The 26,069-nt window shown below is 47.4% G+C and overlaps 1 protein-coding gene across 1 annotated transcript in view; it reads left to right on the top strand.

Annotated features, from left to right (window-relative positions):
* Positions 1 to 26,069, top strand: part of DOCK2 (dedicator of cytokinesis 2) — a 371,332-nt gene that overhangs the window by 319,924 nt on the left and 25,339 nt on the right. Inside the window, exons 33-40 of the mRNA XM_010972245.3 lie at positions 670 to 818; positions 6,699 to 6,784; positions 12,850 to 13,006; positions 15,313 to 15,353; positions 19,461 to 19,551; positions 20,191 to 20,310; positions 24,132 to 24,221; positions 25,829 to 25,933. Coding sequence (XP_010970547.2) covers positions 670 to 818; positions 6,699 to 6,784; positions 12,850 to 13,006; positions 15,313 to 15,353; positions 19,461 to 19,551; positions 20,191 to 20,310; positions 24,132 to 24,221; positions 25,829 to 25,933 — 839 coding nt within the window. The remainder of the gene's footprint in view (positions 1 to 669; positions 819 to 6,698; positions 6,785 to 12,849; positions 13,007 to 15,312; positions 15,354 to 19,460; positions 19,552 to 20,190; positions 20,311 to 24,131; positions 24,222 to 25,828; positions 25,934 to 26,069) is intronic.

Raw genomic sequence — 26,069 nt, 5'->3', positions numbered from 1 at the left:
ACAGGCAGGAAAAATACTATCCACAAAGGAGCAGTGTGTGCACAGGCCTGGCGGTGAGGAAGCGAGGTGAGCTCGTGACACTGGAACCAGGCCAGCGAGACGAGACTGCCAAGAGCCAGGGGAGGGGGCTCAGGAAGGCCTTGAAATGAGGCAGAAGAAACAAGACGTTGTAGTTCATCTGACCGGAAAGCGCTGTTGTGACTCCCACGATTACACTGACCATTCTTGGCAGCAAATTTTGTTTTTCATGTTTTCATGAAACCGTTGGTAAAAGCATGTTTTCCAAACCTCAGAAACATGGCTCGTGTTGCAGACAGACACGATTTCCAATATCCCTGTGATTTTCCGTCACTAACATATTCCAGCAGGGCGCTATTTGCAGAGGCGACGATGCAGGTGAAAACCCTTGTGAACTGTGACGTGCTTTACACACGCCTAGGTTATTATCCAGAGCGGCGGTGCTCGCTTTGGGCGATGCATGCGTCTCTTCCAGGAGTTAATATATGTAAAGTGTCCAAAATGTGCCTGGCTCCTGGTGAACAGCGATATAAGTGTTAACTGTTGTTTTCACTATTCTGCCTCCCTTTTTTCTTTCCCAAGTCTTGGTCTGAGGAGAACCTGTGCATTGTGAAATCTGTCTCACGGTTCCGTGTCCCTCTTCTCTTTCAGGCCAGAACAAAATCTGCTTCATCCCGGGCATGGTGGGACCTATATTAGAGATGACACTTATCCCTGAGGCTGAGCTCCGGAAAGCCACCATACCAATCTTCTTCGACATGATGCTGTGCGAATATCAAAGGAGTGGGGATTTCAAAAAGGTAAAAAACGAGGCTGGAAACTCGTGCCAGCATCCCTAATCCCCAGCCCATTTCCCCATAATGATATCCTCGTTCCATCTGCCTGGGCTTCATTCTGAGGCTTGACGGCAGGCCGGGGACATTTATTCATGTGCCCGGAATGAGCTGGCAGATCGGATTTGGTCAGTATTCTATCAGGCTTTCCTGCCCAAGGCTGAAATTAAAATGCTCTTTCTTTGCTGTGGATCACGTGGTCCCTTTCTCAACAATATAAAAACCTTACTTCCCTAACTAAGAGTTCCTTCAAGATGTGTCCAAAGGGGCCTCCCCTCCCACCCGCCCCTGTCTGGCACCCACCTCTGTCCAGCACGTCCATTTCTGGGAACACTTGGAAGATCTGCGTTGCCAGGAAAGAGCCGACCCCTCCAGGTGTCAGACTTGGCAGCACGTCCAGGTTGACAGCCAGCAGAGCTGGAGTTCCCGTCGCTCAGCGGGGCCCCAGAGATCCGCCACGGGAAGGAACGGAGGCCTTCCCCAGCGTGGAGGGAGTGAGCAGCCTGTGTCAAAGGCAAGGGCCACGGGCCAAGTATTTTCATTGAAAATCCCGACAGACTTGAAGGATGAGGACCATTTTCTGGGTCCAGACGCTGCCGCCAGTGGAATAAGCACTGGTTTTCAGGACAGATTCCTGGCAACGTTCAGTAGCCACGCCCACTTTAGGAAGGTCGGTCTTGAAGTTCCATGGAGGCTGCCTCGGTGGTGCCCTCACATCTTGATCTCCTGTGCTCTCAGCCCCCCTTCTATGTCACGTGGTGGTACCCCTTCCTCCCTCGGCGCTCCCTGCCTCTCATTCTATACCACATCCTGCTGGCAAACAATATTCCTTTAAACAGGTTCCTAAGTACCTTCTAACTGCCCTCTAAAAGACAGCAGATTCCAAACTGCCTTTCCTTAAAATCCTTACAGATCTTACCCATCCTTTGCTCATTGGTTCTTTAATCCTCACTTAGTAACTCCACATCCTGTAGGCTGCATTCCAGGTCCTCCTTGCCCTGGCCTTCGGTCAACCTTTCCAGCCTTTTTCTCCAACTCCTTCCCCTACCTCACCTACTCTGCAGGCATCCCCGCAGCTCACCTGAATTGCTTTGCCCTGGTGAGCATCTTCTTCATGCGTCTCCTCCTCTTCTCCTGCTCTGCCACGTCCATGGTCCTGGCTGCCAGCACGGTCTACACTCCTATTGATCCTGCAAAGCCCACCTCAGTGCTCATCCTTCCAGAGATCTCTGCCCTCTGTCATTCTATCTGTCTCACGTATGGTTATTATTCACTACCTTGCACTATACTTGTGTCTGTGATTTTTTCTGCATCTTTCTCATCTAATAGAAATGATGATGATGGTGGTGACAGTGACCATTAACCTGACATTTACTACATGTCAGGTACTGTAAGTACTTTCCATACGTTAGTTCACGTCACCTTTTCTGTTACAACCCTATGAGGTGGGCAACATTCCGGTCCCAATTTTTAAGATGAAAACACTGAGGCTTAGAGAAATGAAGCCACTTACCCAGAGTCACACATCAAGAAAGAGGCGGAGCAGAGGCTGCAACACACAGGTCACTAGACTCCCAAGCCCAGGCTGTGCCCACTCCGTGGTCCAGCCACTCGAACTGGTGGAGTTAGTGCTGGCTCAGCATTTCAGTGCTGGCTCATTTCCTTCATTCAATGAAAGAATGAATGGCAGTGTTTTCTCAAAATATGTTCCATAGAGCATTGATTCCACCAGATGCTCTAGGGAAGAGGGTTTTGAGGTTAAATACCTTAGAAAGCATGACTGTCTGCTCATAGGTCTTCTCCATCACAAGAGTGTGAGCTCTTTTGAGGGCCAGAGTGGTTTTCTCAGGCCTGAACTCCAGCACCTGTCAAGTGCCTGACACGAATGCAACGTGAACCATGTCGATGTTCTCAGTATGAAGGGGTGCATTTAGACCCCCCTCCCACCCCATTTCAGAGGAAGAGCCTTGGTACAGAGAGGAACCTTCCTGTGAATGTTTGTATAATGTAGGGTAATGGAGGTGGCTGACCACTGCCTGAGTAGCCCCTGGGGGTTGGGTAGACCAGTTGTCTTGCTGGTCAGTTCTTTGCAGGGGGAGGGGCTGTGGGCTTCCTAGATGATGTTGGTGGGGAAGGAGTGGAGGTCCTGGGTGTAGAGACTGAGCAGAGTGGTTACCTATGTTGCAGATTGTAGAATAGGATTATGTGCTAATCAGCATGAGGGCCTGGGCCCTCGGCAGGCAGGAGGTCCAGAGAGAATCCCTCTCTGAGAAGGAAGAGACAATAGCATTTGACAACAGCACCTAAAACAGTGCCTGGAACACAGCAGAACTCCATAGTTGCTTGTTGAATGAATTCATGGACAGAGATAATCAATTTGGCAGATTCCACTGAGACCGAATCTTGGCGTGGAGTGAATTGGCAATTCAAATGTCTTAGAACATAATGTGGAAAAGAGCAAATCAATTCGATAAATATGTACTGAGCACCTACTGTCTCCTGGACACTGTGCTTTGGAATCAAATAGACATGCTGCTTATAAGCTGAGTACATTTGGGTACGTTATCTAACTTTCCTCAGCCTCAGTTTTTCATCCATTAAATGTGTATCATAATACCATTATAGGTTCCCAAACCCAAGCTCCATGGGGGATGAAATAGAGCAGGAAGAGATGAGATAACTCAAAGAAAATCAGGAAGCTGCACTGACTCCCATCGGCATCCTTCCTCACATGACACTGTCTTCTCCAGCTTCCTCCCAAGTCAGCCTCCGCCCACCCCAGGACACCAGGCATTTAGTTAACAAAGGAGGCCCCAGGCTGACCTACTGCTGCCAGTTTCATCCTGTCTCTCTGCCATCCTGGCCTGTCACACCATCTCTGCCCCTCCCATGTCACAGCCAGCACCTTACCTCTGAAAAAGACCTCTTGTTCCCTAAATTTCGCACTTTGGTGGGGTTGGGCTCCTATCAAAAAAAATGTCCTTAGGCAGTCGAAATGATGAAAATAGCCAACAGGTTCTAAAGTCGGTGGAAGCAATGCGGGGGAGGCACGATGCAAATGTGGGGCCCACGTGGGGTCGTTCTGCTGCAAGAGGGGGGCCCAGTGGGAGGTCTGGGTAACTCGAGCTCACTCCCCCTTTCCTAACTGGGCATCTGCTGTGTCTGACTTCTGCAAAAGTAACCTTGACCTTAGCCTTAACCAATATCCACATCGCGGGGGCGGGGTGAGGAGTCAGCGATGTGATGAAATGGAATTAATGTGGAGGAGCTAGACCTACGCCCTAAGCTCTGCATAGTGACAGTGCTGGGGGCAGAGCCTGTCACGCCGACATGGCTTAGTGTATGTTTGGGAGTGAATGGGACCCTGGGGCCTGTCCTAGGTCAAGTCCATCCGTCCTTTGAAACCCAAGACAAAGGTCCCACTTTGCCTCAGTTTCCTCATTTATAAAATGGGAAGGATGATAACTGTCTGCATTGACTGTTGTAAAGGTTAAATGAGATTACGGTGGTAATGATGAGAACAGTGCCAGCAATGTCATGGTGGCAATTGCTGATATCCAGCACTTCCCATGTGCTAAGCCCCAGGCCAGGCCTTTCACTCGTGCTTTCCCATTAACTTCCCCCAGCATTGCTGTAAAGTAGGTGCTGTTTTAAATCTCCATTTAATAGACAAGAAAACCGAGCCTCAGAAAGGCTTATTAACTTGCCCAGGGTCACACGATGGGGAAAGCCATCAAAGTAAGGACTCTAAGTCTGTTTGATGCCAAAGTCTGCGGTCCTAGCCAACTCTGAGCATGGCACTCACCCAGCAGCCCTATGAAGGGCCAGAGCCTGCCCTGGGATGTGCTTGACTGGGACCTCCTCTCTCCAACCCGCCCCGAAGGGCTCCGGCGTGGCTGGTACCATCAGCACTGCACATTCCTGGCGCCCTGTAATTTCCCTCCCCGCGGGCTCCTTTGTGACCCTGAGACAAGTGCTTATTTACCACATCCACCTCTCGGCTCCAAAGGAAAGTTCATCTCACAAGGAGGAATCGTGCCAGCATTTATCACTGAACAACTCAGACAAGAGAAAAAAAAAGCTGTCCCCTTCCGCCCCAGAGCTGCTTTCCAGTAACATTCGCCACTAATAACAATCACATTAGCAGTAATCATAAGACGACCAGCAAGCCCAGTGCACTCTTGGGCCTGTGCACCCCCTCCATTGCTTTGTAAGTCATGTCTCCTCCAGCCCTCCCAACTACCCCAGGCAGTACGTACCACTATCATGCCTGTTATTTTGATTAGGATGAACAAACTATGGCCCCCAGGCCAAATCTGTCCTGCCCCCTGTTCTTGTAAATAAAGTTTTATTGGAACAGAGTCGTGCCGATTTGTGCATGTGTTGGCTATGGCTGCATTTGTCCTACAACAGCGGAGCTGACCCACAGAGCCTAAAATATTTACTGTCTGGCCTTTTATACAAAATGTTTGCTAAGCTCTGATACAAACTATGAAACAGAGGACTGGAAAGACCTACCAACTTTCCCAAGGTGGTGGAAGGGATGGAGGAGACATTTAAAGCCGGTGCTCGTTTACCCTAACCACAGCCTAACATCAGAGCCCACTCTTGTAGTCCTTTGGCTGTATTTCCTCCTGCCTTAGGCTAGGCAAGTAGACATGTCTTACCATGCTAGCCCTCAGTCCTGCACTTTGGATGATACTTGACTTAGACAAATTGCATCCTGTAAGGGCATGATTCATGTGTAGACTGGCAGCCCAGACCCTCGCCAGATTGGTTCCCAACTAGGTCTCCCTTCTTAGTCCCACCCTTTCTTGACTAAGCTATGAGCTCAACTAGGTGAACTACTTCTTGACATTGAATATTGGAAGACAAGATACTCTCTGGCTTCAATATTAACAAGATTTGGTGAAGCTGGATGTGTATACTTACTTTCAGGTCACTTAGCTAGTCTGATCCTTGACCATTACCATTGTCACCAGTCTTGACTCTGAGGCATCAGCTCATGTAAATAGGACAGCTTCAGGTATGGCTGTATTCAGGAGCTCAAAAATGGCATCAGCTTTCAGTCTCTCTCCATCTCCTCCTCTCTGCTTTCCTCCATATTGGCAGGCTCTTTCATTGTGGTCATATCTAGCAGCCTTGGACTTATAATCTTCTAATTAAGCAGAAAGACTTCTTTTTGCCAAGAGTGCCCACCTCACATGTGAGTCTCACTGGCTTGGTTTGGGCCTCTATTAATTGTAGGGTCTGGATAATGAAAGATACTGATCAGGAGCTTGGCCTGTGTCATGTACCCACACCTGAAGCTAGGGAGGTGTGGTCAGCTCACTGAGTCCCACAGACTGAGATTTGGGCTGATGTGGTTACCAAAGTATAAAGAAAGGAATGTTAGGCAGGCAGAAATAATAGCTGTTCATGACAACGTGCCATTTCCTGAAGAGCAGTACTCGGTCCCACCCCTCGATGCCTTTCATATGTCTTACTTACGATGTGCTTAGAATACCCTTTCTCTTTCCATTCTCCTGAAATATTTCAACATAAACTTGAGAACAAGCTCAAATGACATGGGCTATGAGTCTTCCCTGCAGACTTTCTCTCTTTCCCTCTGCCTCCTGTGTCCATCTCTCTGCTCCAGCCCTTATCATCTGTTGTCTTCTCCGCTCTCCGGGAGCTCCTAAAAGGCCGGTGTAGCATCCTGTTGTGTTTTGCACTCCCAGTTCCCAGCACTCAACCTGGGAGATGCTAAATGCTCCCTAAAGCTTTGATTAAAATTATGAATTGACCAATTTCAACATTCCGCCTTCTAATGTCATTACTGTTGATTTTTATCCCCTACTTCTCCAGTTTGAAAACGAAATCATCCTCAAGCTGGACCACGAGGTGGAAGGGGGCCGAGGGGACGAGCAGTACATGCAGCTGCTGGAGTCAATGTAAGTTCAGTGCCCAGCGCAGGGGAGTGGAGGAGCTGGGAAGGTGGGCCTAAGGCTGGAGGGCTCAGGACTCCAGGGAACTCTCATGGCTCTGTCTTCCCCTGGAGATCAATCTGGAGGCTCACAGATATTGGAAATACTCCATTTTTGGAAGAAACCTCACATCTCTCTCTGCAGTGGCTGTTTCTTTGATATTGATGGAATGGGCCAGATAAAAAGGAACTTTGCTGTATTGGGAAGAGGGGAATAATCCACCCAAATGTTCACTTTTGTTCTCGCTCAGCTGTGGAATAATTCTTGCTGTCTTCTCCTCTTTTCTTTGTGAATCTTTGGCAGATACTGATCACAGCCAACATTTACGGAGCACATGTAATGCAGGGAAACCACGCGAAGTGCTCTCCATGTATTGCCTCGTTTCGTTGTTGCTGTTTGATCCCATTTCACAGAGGTGGCCCCTAAAGGTCAGGGAAGTGTCTTGTCTGAGGAAACTAGGCCAAGCTAGTCAGGTGAACAAGCTTGGACCCCAGCCTGGCTCTGCTGGACTCCAGCGCACAGGCCTGGTGAGGCAGTGGACCATGGACAGCACCCAAGAGCACTGGACGTGGAGTTAGGACACTGTTTTGTTTTAACAGGTTATTGAGATATAATTCACATACCATACAGTTCACCTAAAGAGTACAATTCAGTGGCTTTTAGTATCTTCACAGAGCTGGGCAACCATCACCACAATGAATTTTAGAACATTTTTGTTACCTCCCAAGAGGAAGCCCGTATCCCTTAGCTGTCCTCCCCTCCCCTACTTTGAGGTTTCTGTGAATGTGTCTGTCCTGGGCATTTCCTGTAAATAGAATCATCCAGCACATGGTCCTTTGTGACTGGCCTCTTTCACGTAGCATGTTCTCAAGGTTCATCCATGCTGTAGCATGTGTCCGTATTTCATTTCTTTTTTTGCTGACTAATATTTCACTGATTGGGTAGACCCCATTTTGTTTATTCGTTCATCAGATGGATATTTAGACTGTCTCCACTTTTGGCTGTTAGGAGTGATGCTGCTATGAGCTTCCATATATGAGTTTTTGTGTGGACATATGTTTACAGTCCTCTTGGGTGTATACCTAAGAGTAGGATTGCTGGGTCATATGGCAACTCTGAGTTTAACCTTTTGAGGAACCGTCAGACTGTTTTCCAAAGCAACTATACCACTTAACCTTCCTACCAGCAATGTACAAGAGTTGCAATTTCTCCATATCCTTCTCAACACTTGTTAATATCTATTTTACTGATTATAACCATTGTAGTGGGTATGAAATATCTCATTGTCATTTCAATTTGCATTTCCTACATGGCTAATGATATTGAACATCTTTTCATGCCCATATTGGCCATTTGTATATCTTTGGAGAAAGACATTGGGTTTTCATCCTGGTTCCACCACTTAGCAGCTGCACAATGTTAAGCCAATCATGCAACACCATTGGCCTCAGTGTCCCCATCTGTAAAATGGGGATAATAAGCCTCCTGTGGTTATACTGAAGCATGAATAACTATAAAGCATGTGCACACAGCCAGTAGAATCTCAGTAAATGTTCTCTGATCCCTTGCCCCACTCCCAGTTTCCATCTCCAACACCACGATAAGGGTGAGGACTTCTCCTGAGGTTCAGGAATGTGGCTCAGACATCCCAAATTCACTCCTAATCGTAGATTCTCTGATTTGTATGATTCTGTAATACAAATCTGATCTTGGATTCTTTCCCCAATCCTCTGAATATTTTAACTTTAACAACAAAGGCAGACTGAAGGTCCTGTTCTAACCCTCACAGTGACCCTCCGTGCCCTGCCCAGCAGGCAGAGTTGAGCACCGGGCAGCACCATCCCTGCTGCCCTCGCCCCCTCCTGTCACTGTACACAGCCCTCACTAGACACTTAGTGAGCAAATGCCACTCGGCCAGAGGAGAACCCACTGTCTGCTCCTAGGGTGGGTACTGAGACTGATTATCCAGTGGCATTTTGCCTGAGTTAATGTTTTTCTTAAAGCTCAAGAAAGGAACATCTATATGCTGACCAGAAGCGAAATGAGGGAAGGTGCTGGCAATTTCCATTTTTATAAGCGGATGGGGCTCTGCGGCCAGTCTTCAGACGATCAGCAGGCTTTTCAAATCCTTCCTGAATGATTATTTATAAAAAAGGAGTCCTTAGAGGTCGAGGAAATGAAAAACAGCTCATTATTTTTCTCCTGAAATAGAGTTGTGAATGATTTTTGCAAAGCTAATCAAGCCCAACCTTAAGAGTCAGGACCCCATCAGAACATCCAGGGGCCAAGTCCCTGCTCCTTCCTTTTGACTTTCAGAGCCTCAGTTTCCTTACCTGCAAATTAGGGATAAAAATATGGTCCAGCTCTTAGAGTTTTTATTGAGCATAAACAGGAAAAGTCATGAAAAGTGCTCAGCACAGTTGTGACACCTTGTAGGTAGTCTGGAAAGAGTAGCTACTATTATCATTGATCAGGTGGATTCTGATGTGGTTGTTTGAAGCCATGAGCCTACCTGTCATTTCTCTTCCAGACTAGATTAGTCAACCTCAGTTCCTCTAGCCCTTCATCCTAGCCCCTCATTCAGGGTCTCCGCTGATACACAGGGCCCTCTCTGGGCACAGTTCTGTGGGCATGTGGCTTGATAATTGGATGGTGCCTTTGTGAATAGAGCAGTCTTCCCATCCGGTGGCAATTGAGGCCTTGCATCAAGGCACAAGGGTTAGGGCATGGAGTGGTGCTGAATTCCAGTAGTCATGTGCTCTTGTGCAGTGCACAACCTAACACAGCGTCCCATTCCTCCCTTATCCTTAGAGCTCTCCTTGGAGCCCACTTCCATTCGTCCATATCTGTCTTAAAAGTGAGGGCCCCACACTGAATGGAGTAATGAGACACTTTCTACCCTCCTGTATTCCATCTTCCCAGGAATGTCTCTAGAAGTGAAAGCCTGAAATAGACAGAGAATGTGTGTCCTGGGGCTTAGATCCGGCTCAGTGCCTTGAAGAGGACCTGTCATAAGAAGCTCACCATGCATAGTTTTTAAAGGAATAAATGAAAGTCCAGTTCCATCAGCATTGACAGAGGGTGTGGGCCTGGGCTCCCCCCTCTGAAGCCCTCTCATGCTGAATGCATATCAATTCGGGGAGGTGGGAGCTCCCTCCAGCACCCCCAAGGCAGGAGCGGAGCATAGATGCGGAGTGGCGAGGGCTCTGCCACTCCTCCTTCCACCACATGAGGGCTTATGACACCACTTCGAGTCTCACAGCTCTTTTTCATTGTCACTTAACACTCCATTGTTGGACTCAAAGGAGGGGAAACAGCTTTGTGACCTTGGCAGAGCTGAGATGAGAACCCACCCCCACAGGCTTCGAGCCTAGTCTACAAATTGAGGGTGATAATGATGCCTACCGCAAGGAGACTATGCGAGTATTAAACAAGATAATCAATCAAACTGGCTTAGCACAACACCTGGAACGCAGGAAGTGCTCAGTAAATGGTAGTATCATATGTTATGGTTAGTATTTATTTTTATATCTGTTTCCACTGCTAGACTGTGAACTGGAGGTCAGTGAATCTCTATTTCTGAGATCTCTGAATCCCTGGTTCCCAGAACAGCACATGTTGAGTGCATGGATCAATGGATGATGGTGGAAGGTGGATGGATGGGTGATTTCAAACCAATCTGCCCATCCATCTTGCCAATCCTAGACCATGTGAGCAGCTTTCTTACCTCATGGCTAAAGAATAAAGAGACTAAGAAAGCCAAGACTTGGTGTTTCTAAACCCTTGCTTCTCAGAGGACCAACAGCATAACATCACCTGAGAGCTTGTTAAAAATGCAGAATCTCAAGCCTTAGCCCAAACCTGCTGAATCACAATCAATGAATACAATCCCACGGTGATTTCCATGCACAATGAAGTCTGCAAAGCAGTGGACAAAACCAGTGGTTCTTAATGTTGGCTGCACATTGGAACCACCTGGAAAACTTAAAAAATGAAATACTGCTGCCTGGCTCCCATCCCCAAAGATACAAAGGGTGGACATTGAGTTTTGGTTAAAAAAAAAAAAAAAGCTCCCCTTGTAATTCTAGCATGTGGCCAGGGCAGAGAAGGCAGAGAAGCACTGGTCTGGCCATGCTCAGACCCTGAGATGCCTTCTACTTGGGAGGCTGTGAGAAATCACACCCCAAACACTGGGACAAAGTTTCCTTGCATTGTCATTAGGATGGAAAGCAGGGCTGGAAGTGACCATCCCAGAAGGAGTTAGGCACAGCTGCGACTGAGCCAGACAAGCCTAAATCACAGGGCAATTTGCATCTCTCCTTGAGACCAGGGAACAGGTGCTTCTCCCACGGCAAAGATGGATTTGTCTGATCACAGCCACAGTTTGAGATGTCGCCTCCTTGCAGCCTGGTTTGGTTTCTGGGCAAAATGACCCTCCAGAGTCCTTGCCTTCCTCCCCTTCTCCCTCCTAGGAGCTCTTGGGACTTAAACTGCTACAGGAAGTGCAGGCAGAAGCAAACAGCCTGGGAAATGTTTGTCTACTCCAGATGCCTGAGAACACATCACAGTGTTTCTCTGCGGGAAATATTGAACAGTGATTGTCTTGATTCCCAAGGTCACCACTCACTACTGCAGTCATCTTGGGAAGGATATTCAACCTCTCTAAACCTTGATTTCCTCATCTGTAAAATGAGAGGAGTAATTTTTATCTATCAGAATTACTGTGATCATTTCCTGAGAAAGAGTGATCAGTACATTCTGGTGTAGAATAAGTGATTAATAAGAAGTAGTCATTCATCAAAAGTTTAATCCATCTGTCTCTCCCTACCTAGCCTGTGGGCTGCTTGAGGGTAGGCATGATTCTTCTCATATTTCTTTTTAACTTTTATATCTTTCTCCCTATCCCCACCCTGCACAATGCATAGTAATGGGTACTTAAGGAATGTCACCATTAAAAAAAATTTAGACTGTTAATGTTGCAGTACATGTTGTAAATTGTTCAAATCCTATTCGCACATTTAAGTTGAAAATGAGTACTGTCTTCCTCTATTCCTCTTCCTAGACCTTTTGTCATAAGCAACATCTATTTATAGTTTTGTGTTTATCCTTCTGGACCATGTCTGTCACATTTATAAACACACAGACACACATAAAGTAGACATGCACTTCCACTCACGTATAGCATTTGGTAGTTGAGAGCAGATGCTGGAGCCAGACTGTTGGTATTTACCAACTGTGTGACCTTGGACAAGTTAGTTGACCTCTCTGTGCATTCATTTCCCCATCTGTAAACACCCCATTTCATAAGACTGTGATGGGAGATTAAATGAGTTAAAATTTATGACGTTTAGAATAATGCCTGGGATATGGTAGGTTCTATGTGAGTTGGTTAAATAAAACCCAAATATTGTTCTGAGACTCACTTTTCTCAACTATATATTTTACAGAGCTTTTCGTGTCAAAACATATTGATCTCATATTTTTTAATGGTTTTGTAGAATCACATTGTGTGAATGTGCTTTAATTGGATATTTAAGATGATTCCAACTATTTAATTATTAGACAAAATTTGTAAGTTTTATAAATATATCCTTGCATACTTCTGGAATTATTTCTGTAGAATAGATTCCCCAAGATAGAATTATTGGATCAAAGGATACGTACATCAGCTTGACAGATTTTGTGAAAATTGCTACCCAAAAAAGCTGTACTGATTTAGTCCCAACATAGGCATGTAAAAGTGACTGTGTCTCCACACCATTGCCCACACTAGGAATGTATTTTTATTTTTTTCTCATTTTGATGGTGAGGAAAAAAATGTAAATACATTCTGCACTGTATGGGCAAACAGGTGCATAGATAAGTTATGAAATAAAGGAACAAAATGAGCTAATGAGCCAGGGGAGCTTGGATCACTGGTTTGTTTGGCTTGAACTCCACCCACCCCAGCCCTGCGCTGCCCCTGCTCCCTACCCCCAGCCCACTCTTCCTCCCCTGGCCGGGATCTCACTGCCCTCCCGTCTGTGCTGCAGCCTGATGGAGTGTGCTGCAGAACACCCGAGCATCTCCAAGTCTGTGGAGAACTTTGTGAACCTGGTCAAAGGCCTCCTTGAGAAGCTGCTGGATTACCGGGGCGTGATGACGGACGAGAGCAAAGACAACCGCATGAGCTGCACCGTGAACCTGCTGGTATGCGGGGCTCTCCCCACGGCCCCCAGTCTGAGTCAGATCAGAGTCCTGGGTGGGGCAGGCCTGGCTTTGGGTTTCGCTGTTGCTTTTCATGGGGAAGCAGTGCTAAGGGCTTTCGAAATCAGACAGACGTGAGGCTGAATCCCTGCCCTGCCCTCTGCTAGCTCTGTCTTGAAGCCAGTCTCGTTTTACGTTTCCATGCCTCAGTTTCCTTCTATGTGAAATGGAAATGAGCATAGGCGGCTCTCCCCATCCAAGAGTTCGGCATTCGCTGATCCAACCAATTGCCGATGGAAAATATTCAGGAAAAAAAAAGAAATTCACAAAGCCCCGAAAAGCAAAACTTGAATTTGTGGTGTGCTGGACACTATTTATGTAGCATTTACATTGTATTTACAAGGATTTCCATAGTCCTATTTACAACGATGTACATAGTATTTACTCATTGTATTAGTAATTATAAGCAATCTAGAGATGATTTAAAGTATATGGATATGCTTAGGTCATATGCAAATACTACGCCATTTTACATAAGGGACTTGAGCATCCTCGGATCTTGGTATCCGTGGGGATCCTGGAACCAATGCCCTGCAAATGCCAAGGGATGACAGTGTTTCCTTTAGCACAACGTATCACACGAAAGGAAGGTGGCAGTATACAGAGCATGAGCTTTGGAGGCACACAGCCCTTGGGTTCTCGTCCTCCCTCAGGTAATTAATAGGATACACAGGTCAAGGAAGTTTTTGAAGGTTTAGTTGGCGTAACTGTTCCATGGGGAAGATAATGGTACCTATTTCATTGGTTGTGCAGTCCTGAGCCACGGTTAAATGCTCACCGTGTGTTAGTTTTCTTCTCTTAGAGAAGGAAGGGGTACTGATGACTAGGACCTGTAGAAAAGTACTATGGGACAGGCTAACCAGTGCAGCTAATTCCAGACCCAGACTCTTAACCCCTGTATCGCGTGACCTGCCGTGGACCAGCTCCCAAACAGTCTCCCTTCAGATGTCTTGCGATGTGGTCATGACACAGCTAGTAGCAGCCACAGGGCTTCATACCCCCCCTGCCAACCCACCCTGAAGTGGTCTAAGTGAATAAAGCCGGCCAAGAGGCCATGTGCCTTCTATCCTGTCAACCCCCTGCCATCCCCAGTGCTCCAGAAATACAAATCCTGTCCCCATGGCTCTGTTGTATGTCTTCTGTTTACCCTAAGTGGACTCTTTTTAAACAGCCTCCGTATTGCCATTGATTTTCTGAAACGCTAAGGGGAGTTTAAAACTGATTACAGCAGCAAGAAATTCATGGCTAAATGACTCCACCAGGCCCAATTTACATACAGAGCACGAACAGGGGTTTTCCCAGGAGTATAGCACCTTCTCTCTCTGGAGAGATAGAAGTTGGTTGAAGAAACTGACCTTCAGCTGTCAGAATCTGACCTGGGAGAAGGCTGGGACAGGCAGGTCTGTAAGCAGTGAGGCCCTGCTGGATCTTTCTGTGTGGCTTAAACGCCAAGTCAGGGAGAAGAACGGGATGGAATGGGGGTGCCTGGAGGTCTAGGAGGGCTCTGCCACCCGCCACCTGTGCCCTGGAACACCGGGAACACATCACCTCGCCCTCTCGGAGCCACAGGTGCACATGGGTGCCTTGAACTAAACCAGGCTTTCCTCAAAGTGTAGCTCACGGATCAGATCATGACTTCCTGGCTCAGAACCTGTAAGGACGTATTTAAAAATGCATGGGATTCCAGAAAAACTACTGGTCTAAATGACCCCTGAGCTAGAATAGGTTGCACCCACCAAGTTTAAATGTTTTTGACTGTGGAATCTCAGAATAACGCCTGATGGTTCTGCACTGTCAGAAGTTATGATCTGTTACCATCACTGGGGACCTGTTGTGATTACCACTGCTATTACTCTGGTTCCAGCTCGGGTCTGCCTGAGTACAGAGTCTGAGCTTTCAGAGATTGAGCTGGGCTGCCTTTCATAGTAGACGTTGTCAAAGTAAACTGCCTCAGTCTTGGCAGCCCACCTCTCAGCGCAGCAAACAGTTGCACCCGCCCCCTACCTTTGATGGCTGACATACTTCCTCTGTCTCTTTCTAGTCTAAGGCTCAGGGAAGTGACTTTCAAGGCAGAATCTCCTAATAATCTCCTGTTTGATGCATTCAGGGAAGTAAACTTCTTGCTCCCATCTCAGGGTGCCCAGATAGTAAATGGCAATTTCCTCTCATCTTCATCACTGTGCCCCTCCACCCCTGCTGCTCTGCAAAGAAAAACATTCATCACTGGTTTTTTTTTCCCCCTTATCTAGAATTTCTACAAAGATAACAACAGGGAAGAGATGTACATAAGGTAAGATTTTTGTTTTCTAAAACCCAGACCCGCTGTGCCACTCTCCTGCTCAATATCCATTGATGGCTCCCCACTGCCTTCAGGATAGAATCTAAGCCTATCTTGTTGACACTCAGGCGCCCTGTGTTCTGATTCCTATCAATCTCCCCAGATTCAACTCCTTCCATTCTCCTGCAGTCAGCACCCCTAAATCCATTTAGAGTTCTCTGGCCTTCCATGCAGTTTTGCTGTGTCCACAGATCACATGTTCCCTAACCCATCTTGTGGACTGAGCTGGCGAGTGGCACTTGCGTTTGTCACAGGGCTGGCACGTGAAACCCTGGCCCAGGGTTTGGAAGGCATGTAGAAGAGAAAAACATACGGAGATGTGTGATTCCCGCTTCTTTGTAGACATTTAAAAGATATTTATTTGAAGGATTTTGAGGGGAACATTTGCCTGGAGCAAAGGACTCCCTTGCCAGTGTTTCTCAGAATCTCATTTTTAACTCCAGATTTTTTTTATTGTTATTTTTACTCATTACGAAAATAATACATACTTATTACCAAAAAATCCTCATAAAATACAGACAAGCAAAACAAAAAAAAAAATAAACTTCTATAATCTATACATATTCCCAGACCTTTTTATATTTATATATAGGTCAAATCCTATGCATGCATATTTTTTGCAAAAATGGGATCATGTTGCTCATAAGTTATTCTTTGCTTGTCGAGAATTCCATGTCAACAGATGTATTTCAGCATAATTTTTAATGAAACTATAAAATTTTCTTTCCAGAATATACCATAATTTATATAGCCAATCATCCAATGTTATTGAACATTTAGGTCGTTTCCAACTTTTTTCTACCATAAACAGCACAATTACAAAATTATTGGACATGTATCTTTATGCGTCTCCTTAGGAGACAGAAGGCCGCAAAGTGGAATCGATCATAAGGTTAACGACCATGGCTCTTTCAAGGCTTTTGACAACATTCAGTCAAAGGCCGGAGACTCCAAGGCCAAACTCAGTCTGCCATTACTGCAGATATTTTTAGGTATGCTAGCATTATTCCAGGAATAGGAACTATCATTTGGGGATAAAAAAAAAAAAGACAATTTTATAGGTTGTCCTGAGGCTGGATAGTATTTATAACATCACTAGATGTGACTCACTGTAGTAACACAGAGCTTTGTGTACAAAGGGCCCGGGGGCTTTACCTCCTTTTGTTATGACCCTGGATAAATGACTCAGTCTCTCCAGGCTGAGGTTTCCACCTGGAGAATGTTTCCATTCTGTTCTGAGCGTTAAATGAGATGCTATAGGTGAAGTGCCTGGCACCTGGGTCCCTCCCCCAACCTCTTTTCTGTTCTTCCTAGTTTAGAAACACAGACGGCGAATCCCAGATTTCCATAAGCTTTGGAGATTTGAATCCTATAGTAATCTAGGAAAACCACATTTGCCTAAACCAGACATTGTAAACAGGATATAGTCTGACAGTCTGTCCTGTTTGGCAGGCATAGTATTTAAAAACATTTTTAATTGGCTGCCAAATTTTAAAAATCCAGAGAAGTTACATGAAAATCAGAATTTCCCTCTTCTGAAAAACTAAGAAGGGATGGCAATGCTGGGCCCTCATCCTGTCCTGACGGCCATGGCTTACACTGGGTGGCGGCCACCTCTTTAGACGGGACAGGAGTGATGTGGTCACGACATTGTCTCCATTCCCCACTGAACTTCATCCCATCTGCCTCACTCAGACTGCCCCTTTCCGGCATCTGTTTGCATTTAATTCCCTAGTCGGGCCCATCAGCGTGTCTTCCATTGAGCTCTGTAGTTGAGCAGCAAACCGTTGCGTTGACAAAGGATAGGACAGGGCGCCTTGGCCAAGTGAGGAGTTGAAAGCAGCAGGGATGCTGTCCTTCCGACTGCTCTCTTCTAGAGTTTTTTGGACCCAATGGTCAGGGATCTAAGAGAGCAAGAACTGGCAGGTAGAGCTAAGATGGGATTTGGCCATGTACATGGGCGTTTCTCAAGGTCGGCCACAGACTCAGCACTCCCTATGGGCAGCCCACGTGCAGTTTCACTCATAGCTCTTTTGATCACCAGAAAGTTAAAGGGGACAGAGGGACTGAACAGGCAGACATAGCCAGTGTCAGAACCCTGTTCTGCCTATTTCGAGCTCCATCTACTTTAACGTAAGTCTCAGTTTTTACAAAAGACTTGTTGGGAGGATGAATTGATATAATCTATAAAGCACTCATTGGTTGAACGAATGAATGAAGACTCTTTCTGTCTGGGACGCCACCCCACTCATCCTCTTAACCTAGAGATCCCAGCCCAACTGTCACACGCTGGAGACCTTTCTGGAAGCCCCACCTGCATGAATCCTGCTCTCATACTAACATAGACCTCTCCTTCACAACGTTGATCACAGCTGTGTTTTTGCCGTCACTTATTTGAGTGGTGCCTGTCCCTTTTCCTAGACTGTAAATCCCAAACTCTGAGAATGGCACCTGCTTTTGCCAGCCTTTATCTCTGATTCCTGGTACGGCCTGTGTGCTCAGCACAGCTTTGCTGATTGAATAAATCAATGAGCAAAATGTCACTAGCTCATTAGTTATCAAAAATCATCACTTATTGACCTTTCTCCCCGCCCCCCCCCCCCCAAATCTTTGGCAGTCCCTACTCCGAGTTCAGGCAGCCTCCGTTTGGCCCACTGACCATGTTTAATGTGGCCGGGGACATGAAACACTAGCTCCTCCTTGGGTGACATTCTCTGCCGAAAGCTTTCTTCCAGCAGGAATCGAAGCCTGAGCACTGAGACCTGCTTTGAGTGCGGATGTTTGAGAAGCCCTTTGTTCCCTGCAGTTAGACAACAAAGGCGGAATCCTGGCACGATTACAGACAGCGCCTTTCCTCTCGGAGGAGGGAGCAAGGGCATCGCATCACAGCATCTTCCCTTCACCAAATTACTAAGAGCTGGGTTTGAATAAATGCTCCCGGTGACTTGCAAGTCACCCAAGCAGTGGTTCTTTGGCTCCGGATTCCGTCTCCAACAGTGGCAGGAGGGACTGTTTTGTAGCAGAACCTGGTCTATAATGCCAAGAGATAGTAGCTGTCACTGCTCAGTGCGGGCTGCGGGCTGATCAATTTCAGTGGCTACTGGCGTGTATGAGCAGCAACGCTGTCTGTCCCTGACTGAGCCCTTTACACGTGGTCTGCGTGGCCCTTTATATGCCCAGCAACTCTATGGGTGCATTCTGTGAGCACTGCCATTTTACAGAATAGCAAACGAAGGCACAGAGAAGTTACCTCCCTGCCCCTTAACACTTACTATGTGTCAAATAATTAACCACAGCTCCCTTCCTTTGTTCCTGTCCTGTCCTTAACATCTCCCAACTGCAGAGCCATCCCAGGGTGCAGAACGGGATCGCCACATTACAGAAGGTTGGGAGGTGGGAATGCGATTGTGGTTGAATAGTAGATTCTCCCTGCTGACAACTCCAGGCCTCCACATGCATATCGAATCTCTCGACCCAGGGCCACTTCCTTTCTTATCAGAAAATGCACTTCCTTTACACTAGAGAGCACTGAAGAGAGGCTGGGAGCTGCCCTTTACAGAGCTGTGGCTTGTCCACGCCCTGGGAGTCATGCAGTGATCGGCGTGTCGGCTCTGAAGGCGGTTAGACTGCAATCACATTCCATTTCTCCCATACTTTAGCACGTGCTCTGACAAGATATTTATTTCTCCTTCCTTGATTTCCCTGACTTGTCATATTGCATTGGTCAGAGTCTTCAGCATCAAGTTGAATACTGGCTGGAATGGTACCTAACTTCTCCAGGCCAGAGTTTTCTCATCTGTAAATGGTAATACTCAATGAACCCATTTTACATGATTGTCAGGAGGCATTTAAAATACTTGGCATGATTCCTGTCACACACTAAAATGCCCCACACATGCTGGGTTTTGTCACTGTCACCCATGCAAGGGGGCTGGATGGTGGGGGAATGGAGGACTCCCGTGACTCCAAGAGGTACTCGGCTGTTCTGTCTGGCTCCTTCCTGGCCCTACCATCTGCCTCCTTATTGCACCTGGTAATTTAGCTTATTTCCCCAAACAGGTACCTGTACAAACTCCGCGACCTTCACCTGGACTGTGACAATTACACCGAGGCCGCCTATACACTCCTCCTCCACACCTGGCTTCTCAAGGTACTGCCCTTCCCGTGAAGGGGATTCATGCTGGCGTCCCCATGGAGCCCTCCCAGCGAGTTGAAGAGTTTAAAAAAGGAAAGGAAAGGAAAGGAAAAGAATTAGCCAAATAAATTTTGTTTTGCTCTGTGTCCCCAAACTCTTAACCTAGAAGGTTACTTTTCTGCACTGCGTTGTCTAGTCACATAAGGTTTCAAGTGACCTTCACATTTAGCAGCAAAAACAACCCCCTGAGATATGTCTTGCAGTTTTACATAACATCCAAACTGTTTTATATAACATCCAAACATCGGCTATAAATCATTAGCATGCCCCGTGAGCTGTTTTCCTTCTCTTGAAAGTGCCGCCGGAGCAGGGCAAAGTCTGAAGGATTTCCTTTGGTTTTTGAAGAGCTGGGACCATGGCTTGCAGGGTTTCAGAGCAAAACTCGACAAACCACACTTGTGAGCCAATAGAGAGAATCAAATAAGCGTGAGGGGGCGCTTCCCAAATGGAAACTCCAGACCAGCATCTCTCTCACTGACCACTGACACCCAGGGCGGCGGGGACGCTGGCGGGGGTGTTTGCAGGGATTCCTCCCACCTCCCAGCAGTGGGGGAGGCACCTGCCACAGACTATACACATGTCCTCTCTCCACAGTGGTCAGACGAGCAGTGCGCGTCACAGGTCATGCAGACAGGCCAGCAGCACCCCCAGACCCACCGGCAGCTGAAGGAGACACTGTATGAGATCATCATAGGCTACTTTGACAAAGGAAAGGTAATTGGTTCTTGCCCTTCCTCTCTTTGCGGGAACCCTAGCTACCGGGAGGGACTGTTCCCTCCCAGACTCTACACCCAGTCCCTCTGCTCTGCTCAGCTCTCCCTCCCAAGTCTGATTACTTCCCTCCATCCCCATCCCTGCCACCTCTGTTCAAGGTACCAACATTGCTCATCTGGCCACTCAGTGAATCCTAAGCAACCTCCCTGCATCCTCTATCCCCACAGCAGATCATCCTCCATGTAGGAAACAGGGTGATCATAAACCTGTATTGGGTCATGCCATTGTCTTGCTTCTAGCCATCCCAGATGGCTGTCCCCTCCACTTACAACAAACTGCACAGTCCTTCCCATGACCCATGAGACCCCACAGCAGCTGTCCCCTGACTACTTCTCTCATGTCATCACTGCCAGGCTCATGCTCACATGTTCTATGCCAAGTTCTTTTTCTACCCCAGGACCTTTGCACTTACTTTTCCCAGCTTAGAAATTTCTCCTCCTTATCTTCCCCTGGCCGGCTCCTTCTCATGGCTCAGGGTTTTGCCCAAGCAAAGATCGTCATGTCCTGAAGGAGGCCTTCCCAGACCACACAAGATAAAGCAGCACCCCTGCCCTGAGTCACCCGTATTGCTTCTTCAAAGCACTTGTCACTATCAGACATCACCTTGATCATCTTGTTTTCACTTGATCATTGTCTGGCTCCCACTTGAGAAGGTCGTGAGCACAGACTTGTCTTATCCGCTGCTGAGTGCCCAGAACTAGCCTGGAGCCTGACATACAGGTGCCAATAGATACATGTTGTGTAAATTAATTAACTGAATGTATGAAAGACATCACGGTTTCATCATTGATCTCTAAACAGCAAGAACGGGATGCTTTGTTGGGTTTGGTCTAGAGATTAGGCAGACCAGCTGCTGCTGTTCATAGACTTCCAGGAGGCATCAGCCCAAATGCTACCGTTCATCCCGTAGGGGTCGAGGCAGCATGGCTAAGTGCTCAGGCTCTAGGCTTCAGACCTTGTTCCTCTACCACCTACAATCCCCTTGGCCTTTCAGAGACTCCAATTCCCCGTCCATAATAGTGAGATGTTAAAAGTACACACTTCCTAGTTGCGTTGTGAAAATTAGGTGAGGGAAAAAACACTGCATGTAGAGCACCCAGCATAGGACCTGGTACAGAGTAACAGCCTGTTAAACTGTAACTGTCATCATTATTACCTGCTCTGCCTTCAAGGCGCCAGTAGACCGGCCACTTCCTCTGTCGAGCTTGTCTGGAGTCCTCTGGCTTACCTCCAGCCCGCCCCTCCTCTGAATGGCAAAGCCTCTTACAGTTCATCAAGACATAATTTAGCACTTAATTTTGGCCCGTTCTGTCACTGCAGTTCATTGCATCTGTCTTAGTCTGATCTCCCCACCTTCCCTGGAAAGATAAAATGAGGTAATGTCTGTGAACAGGCTTATAAATTCCCGGGAGTTGAGCAGTTACAGAACACTGTTTTTATAATTTGTAATTATAAGCCTCTTGAGGGCAGAGAGTCTGCTGTCCCCAGAACCTCCTGTCCTTCTGGGCATCGAGTCAGAGCTTCCTCTTGGCTCATCAGCTGATTAAGTCAGTCACTGTGCGAAAGCCCCAAAAGGACGTGTTGAGCCTTGTCCTCTGCAAAGTGTCCAGGTCGATCCATCCTGTGCTGAGCAGAGAGGAAAAAGGCATAATCCTCGATGTCAAGGGGCTTATTATCTACTTGGCAAAACAGACATACCAGTCATCATCTTTATTTTTGCACATGACCCTTTGGTGCTGTGTCATCTTGGGGAAGGGAGAGGGAACAGGGTGGTGCTAAGGTACTTTGGGGGCAGAGAGGAGGGAGCAGATGGGTAGAGCACACTCTGAAAGCCACTGCTATGGTGGCTTCTAGAAGAAAGCCCAAACTCTTCAGCATCCCTTTAACTTCCTTTCCCTGTATCTTCCCTCATGGAGGCACATTGATCTAGACACACACAATGGCTTTCTGCTCCATAAGTGCGTCTGTCAGTACCTGGTGGACTCCTCTACATCCATCAAAACCCAACTGTTACGTCTGTTTACATGTATGCTTTACCCACTTCTGTTTCATGAAAGCAGAGACTCTCCTGTCCATTTTTTCATCTGTTCCATCACCATATACCTTAAGATGTCTAGAAGCCAAGCGGGTGGCTCAGTAACTAATGTATGAGACTTAGAGGTCCCAGGCAAACCTGGAGGAAATACCAGGGATCTGACTCCCTGCCTGTCCCCCTCCTTGGCCCCTTAGTGATCTCTTAACATGTGGGGAGAATATTTCTGGCACATTATGGTGGGAAGTTGGCAAAGACCTTCACCTGAGCCAAACAGTCCTCTGGCCCAACCTAGGGGTGTTACCACCATCTTCTTGGTCAGGCTAAGGAGAAAGAAAGCCCCAGCCCAGCCTGCCCGGTGGACGTGACTCCTCCTGGCATGTAAAGCATTTTTATGCTGCTCACTAAGTTGTCCATGAGTTTACAGCCACAGCTCCTCCACTCGGCACTTGCTTATATTTATTTTTATGCTTGGATGCAGAGAGCACTTTTGCTACAAAGCACACACTGCATTTTGGCAAGCTCTCCTCTCTCCTCCCCCGCCTCCCCCAGCTTCTCCATTTAGGTGCATCTTCCATTTTAAGCCAAATGTGAAATGTAATGGGTGTCCCTTGAGATTGCCAGATCTCCAGCCCACCCAGCACCTCCCCCTGCCTCTCTGCAGAGGTTCCTGACCCCTTCCGTCTAAGATGGGGGAGATGATCTATTGATTTCAGCCAAGACAGAGCAGAGGAAAAGGACCCGCTATGTCCAGAGTTTGTTTTTCAGAATTCTTTTAAAAGATGGAAAAGACCTATTTAAGAAAAAAGCTTTAATCATTCTTTTTAATACTCCAGTCCCACCACCACCTCCACCTCTCTGCTGCCCCCGGCCCACTCACCCCAAATAACCCCAGTAAGAATTGATAGGTATAAAGTTTCATTTAAGTAAGATGAATAAATCCTAGAGGTCTGCTGTACAACGCTGGGACTAGAGTTAACAGTTATGCATTGTGCATTTAAAAATCTGTTAAGAGGACAGATCGTAGGTTAAATGTTCTTACCACGATTTTTTTTTAAAGTGAGAGAAAGAGAGGAAGGGAGGGAGGGAAGACATTTGCCCAAAAGGGAAAAGAAAGTGACAGGATTGACAGAGTGGAAAGATCCCAGGAGCAAACATTAGGAAAGCTGGATCTGGCCCCAACTCTGTGTCTAGAAATTTTCTGACCTCAGGCCGCCTGCTTACCCCTTTGTGGACCATTTCTCTTTGGACAATGGGGCTAACACCTCCCTGCCCCACCTGCGCGCAGGGAGACACATGTTAGTTTACTAAGCGCTCCTGAGGGAGGGAAGTAAGCGCAAGGTGGAGAGCCGCATTCGGGTGTGCATCCTGGCCCTGCTGTGGGTTGGGCATCCGACCCAGGCCACATGCTTTGTCATCTAAGGTCCATTTCTTACCTGGGAAGTGCAGATACTATTATTCACCTCTCAGAGTGGTTGTGAAGATCCAGAGAGCACGTAAATAAGGTATTTAGCCTCATCTGCAGGTGTTCCATTATTTGTCATGAAACTAGGATGAGAGGCAGAGGAAAGGTCGGCTTCCTGGGAGGCCCCCGGCTTCCTGGGTGTGGGGCCAGGTCTGGGCCAGAGTGAGGCTTGTGGCTCAGTCCCAGGAGCAGAGTTTCCGTGGTCTCTTCCTTCTGCAAGCCTGGAGGTCGCCGTAACCTTTGTCTCCGTGACCTTCCTCGTAGATGTGGGAAGAGGCCATCAGTCTGTGCAAGGAGCTGGCGGAACAGTATGAGATGGAAATCTTTGACTACGAGCTGCTGAGCCAGAACCTGGTAAGGCGTCCTCGGGGGGAGCTGGCTGCCCTGGAGGCTGGGTGCCCAGGGCCTCGGCTCAGCAGAGAGGCTGGGGAGAGAGGTGGCAGGGGCAGGAGGCCAAATGGGGTTAGGGCACCGGGAACGGAATGGAATGGAAGTCGGGTCCCAGCCGAGCAAGGCTGTGCTGAGCGCCTCCCTCCCAGTAGGGAATATTTCCAAAGGGAGATCTTCCTGGAAAACTCATCAGTGACAGTTTCTCGGATGGAGTGTTAAGTACCTGCTTGGCGCTGGGGCTGATGCTGCATACCCAGTAAACACTCTGCTACATTCACAGTAAAATTCCTACAAATCACTAAGCCAATGAAATAAAAACGAAAATCTGTGCTTTCTGATTAACAGATAAATCACATTAAAATGCTCCCCATCTGGCCATTCCTTATTAGCTCCTCGAAGCTTGTGATTTGGTGGAGGAAGTGGAAAGTAGGGGGAAGCCAGCCCATCCTGCTTCTGCTGCAGAGGCCAGGCCTTGGTGGGGAGGTGGCCTCTACAGGGAAAAGGCAGAACATTTTGGCTTATCCCCACACACATATTTCCTGGTGGCCTGAGAACCAGGACCCCAGGGCCCCATCTCAGCCCATTTCGAGAGGCCAGTCCAGCTGTTTCCAGGGAACTATAAAATGAGAGTCAGAAGGTTGGAAGAAGAAATAAAGCTTTTTTGGTGGGGGGATGGGTACGGAGTATAGTGTTCTAAGATATGATGCGAACACACTGCTTGCACCAAGAAACACTATATGTGCTTGATTCTATCCACATAGATGCTTCTGGGTGTGGAAGTGCACACATGCCCTCTAAACAGGTGCATTGCACACGCACATACGGCACACATTCATGCACGCACACCCATACCCAGTATACGTTCATGCACACGCAGATGTGCGTGCACATCTGTGCACCAAGACCACATCACACAGGCTCACGATCAGGACCACACGCACTTCTCTTCCATGTTGTGTCAAATTTAAGACGCCATCATTTGGGAGCCGCACCATTCTGTTTTACGTGCCCCATCGCGATTTCTCTCCACTTAATAGCAATTGGAAGATGCCGTCGGGTATAAAGTTAAACACAAATTGTTTTCAAAGATGTTAACATATGAAAAATACACACCTCTCAGAACTGAAGAAATATGTGAGGTGTGCATACATAGGAAGACATCTGTATTCAGAGACACATCCATCTACAGACCGTCACAAATGTACCCGGTGGGAGTGGAGTGGCGATGGTCCGGGCTCTGGACAGCTGGCTGGGTTCAGTTCTGTGCTCACTGGCTGCACCATGAGATACCATTTCTTTATCTGCAAAACGGAAATACAGTACTGTGGAACTGTTACGAGGGCAGTGCAAGTAAACGTGCTAATGCAGGTGGAGTGATTAACAGGATATCTGGTATATTGTAAGTACAGCTCGCTGCTGTTACGGTTTCAGACATCTCCATGAACATGCAAACGTGCCCTTGGCACGTGGATTCTGGTGTAATGATCACGTCTAAACTGTGGCTTCTTGGAGCTGAATGTGCCTTTAATCCACATCTGTGTTGTTATAAGCTGTGAGCTTTCTTCTTTCAGATCCAGCAAGCAAAATTCTATGAAAAAATCATGAAAATCCTCAGACCCAAGCCAGACTACTTTGCCGTCGGATACTACGGCCAGGGTTTCCCCTCCTTCCTGCGGGTGAGTCTGGGTGACTCAGGCACAGACCAGGGCACCCGGGGCCTTGGCATCTCATGTGGGCTCCCCCTCTGTGTTTGAGGCTCTGCTTGTGCTCAGACCCTGTGCGCTCCTCCTCACCCTCCTCTGTCTGAGCACC

This window comes from Camelus bactrianus, chromosome 22, assembly GCF_048773025.1.
Source record: "Camelus bactrianus isolate YW-2024 breed Bactrian camel chromosome 22, ASM4877302v1, whole genome shotgun sequence".
NCBI lineage: Eukaryota > Metazoa > Chordata > Mammalia > Artiodactyla > Camelidae > Camelus > Camelus bactrianus.
This window is presented reverse-complemented; position numbering and strand designations above follow the sequence as displayed.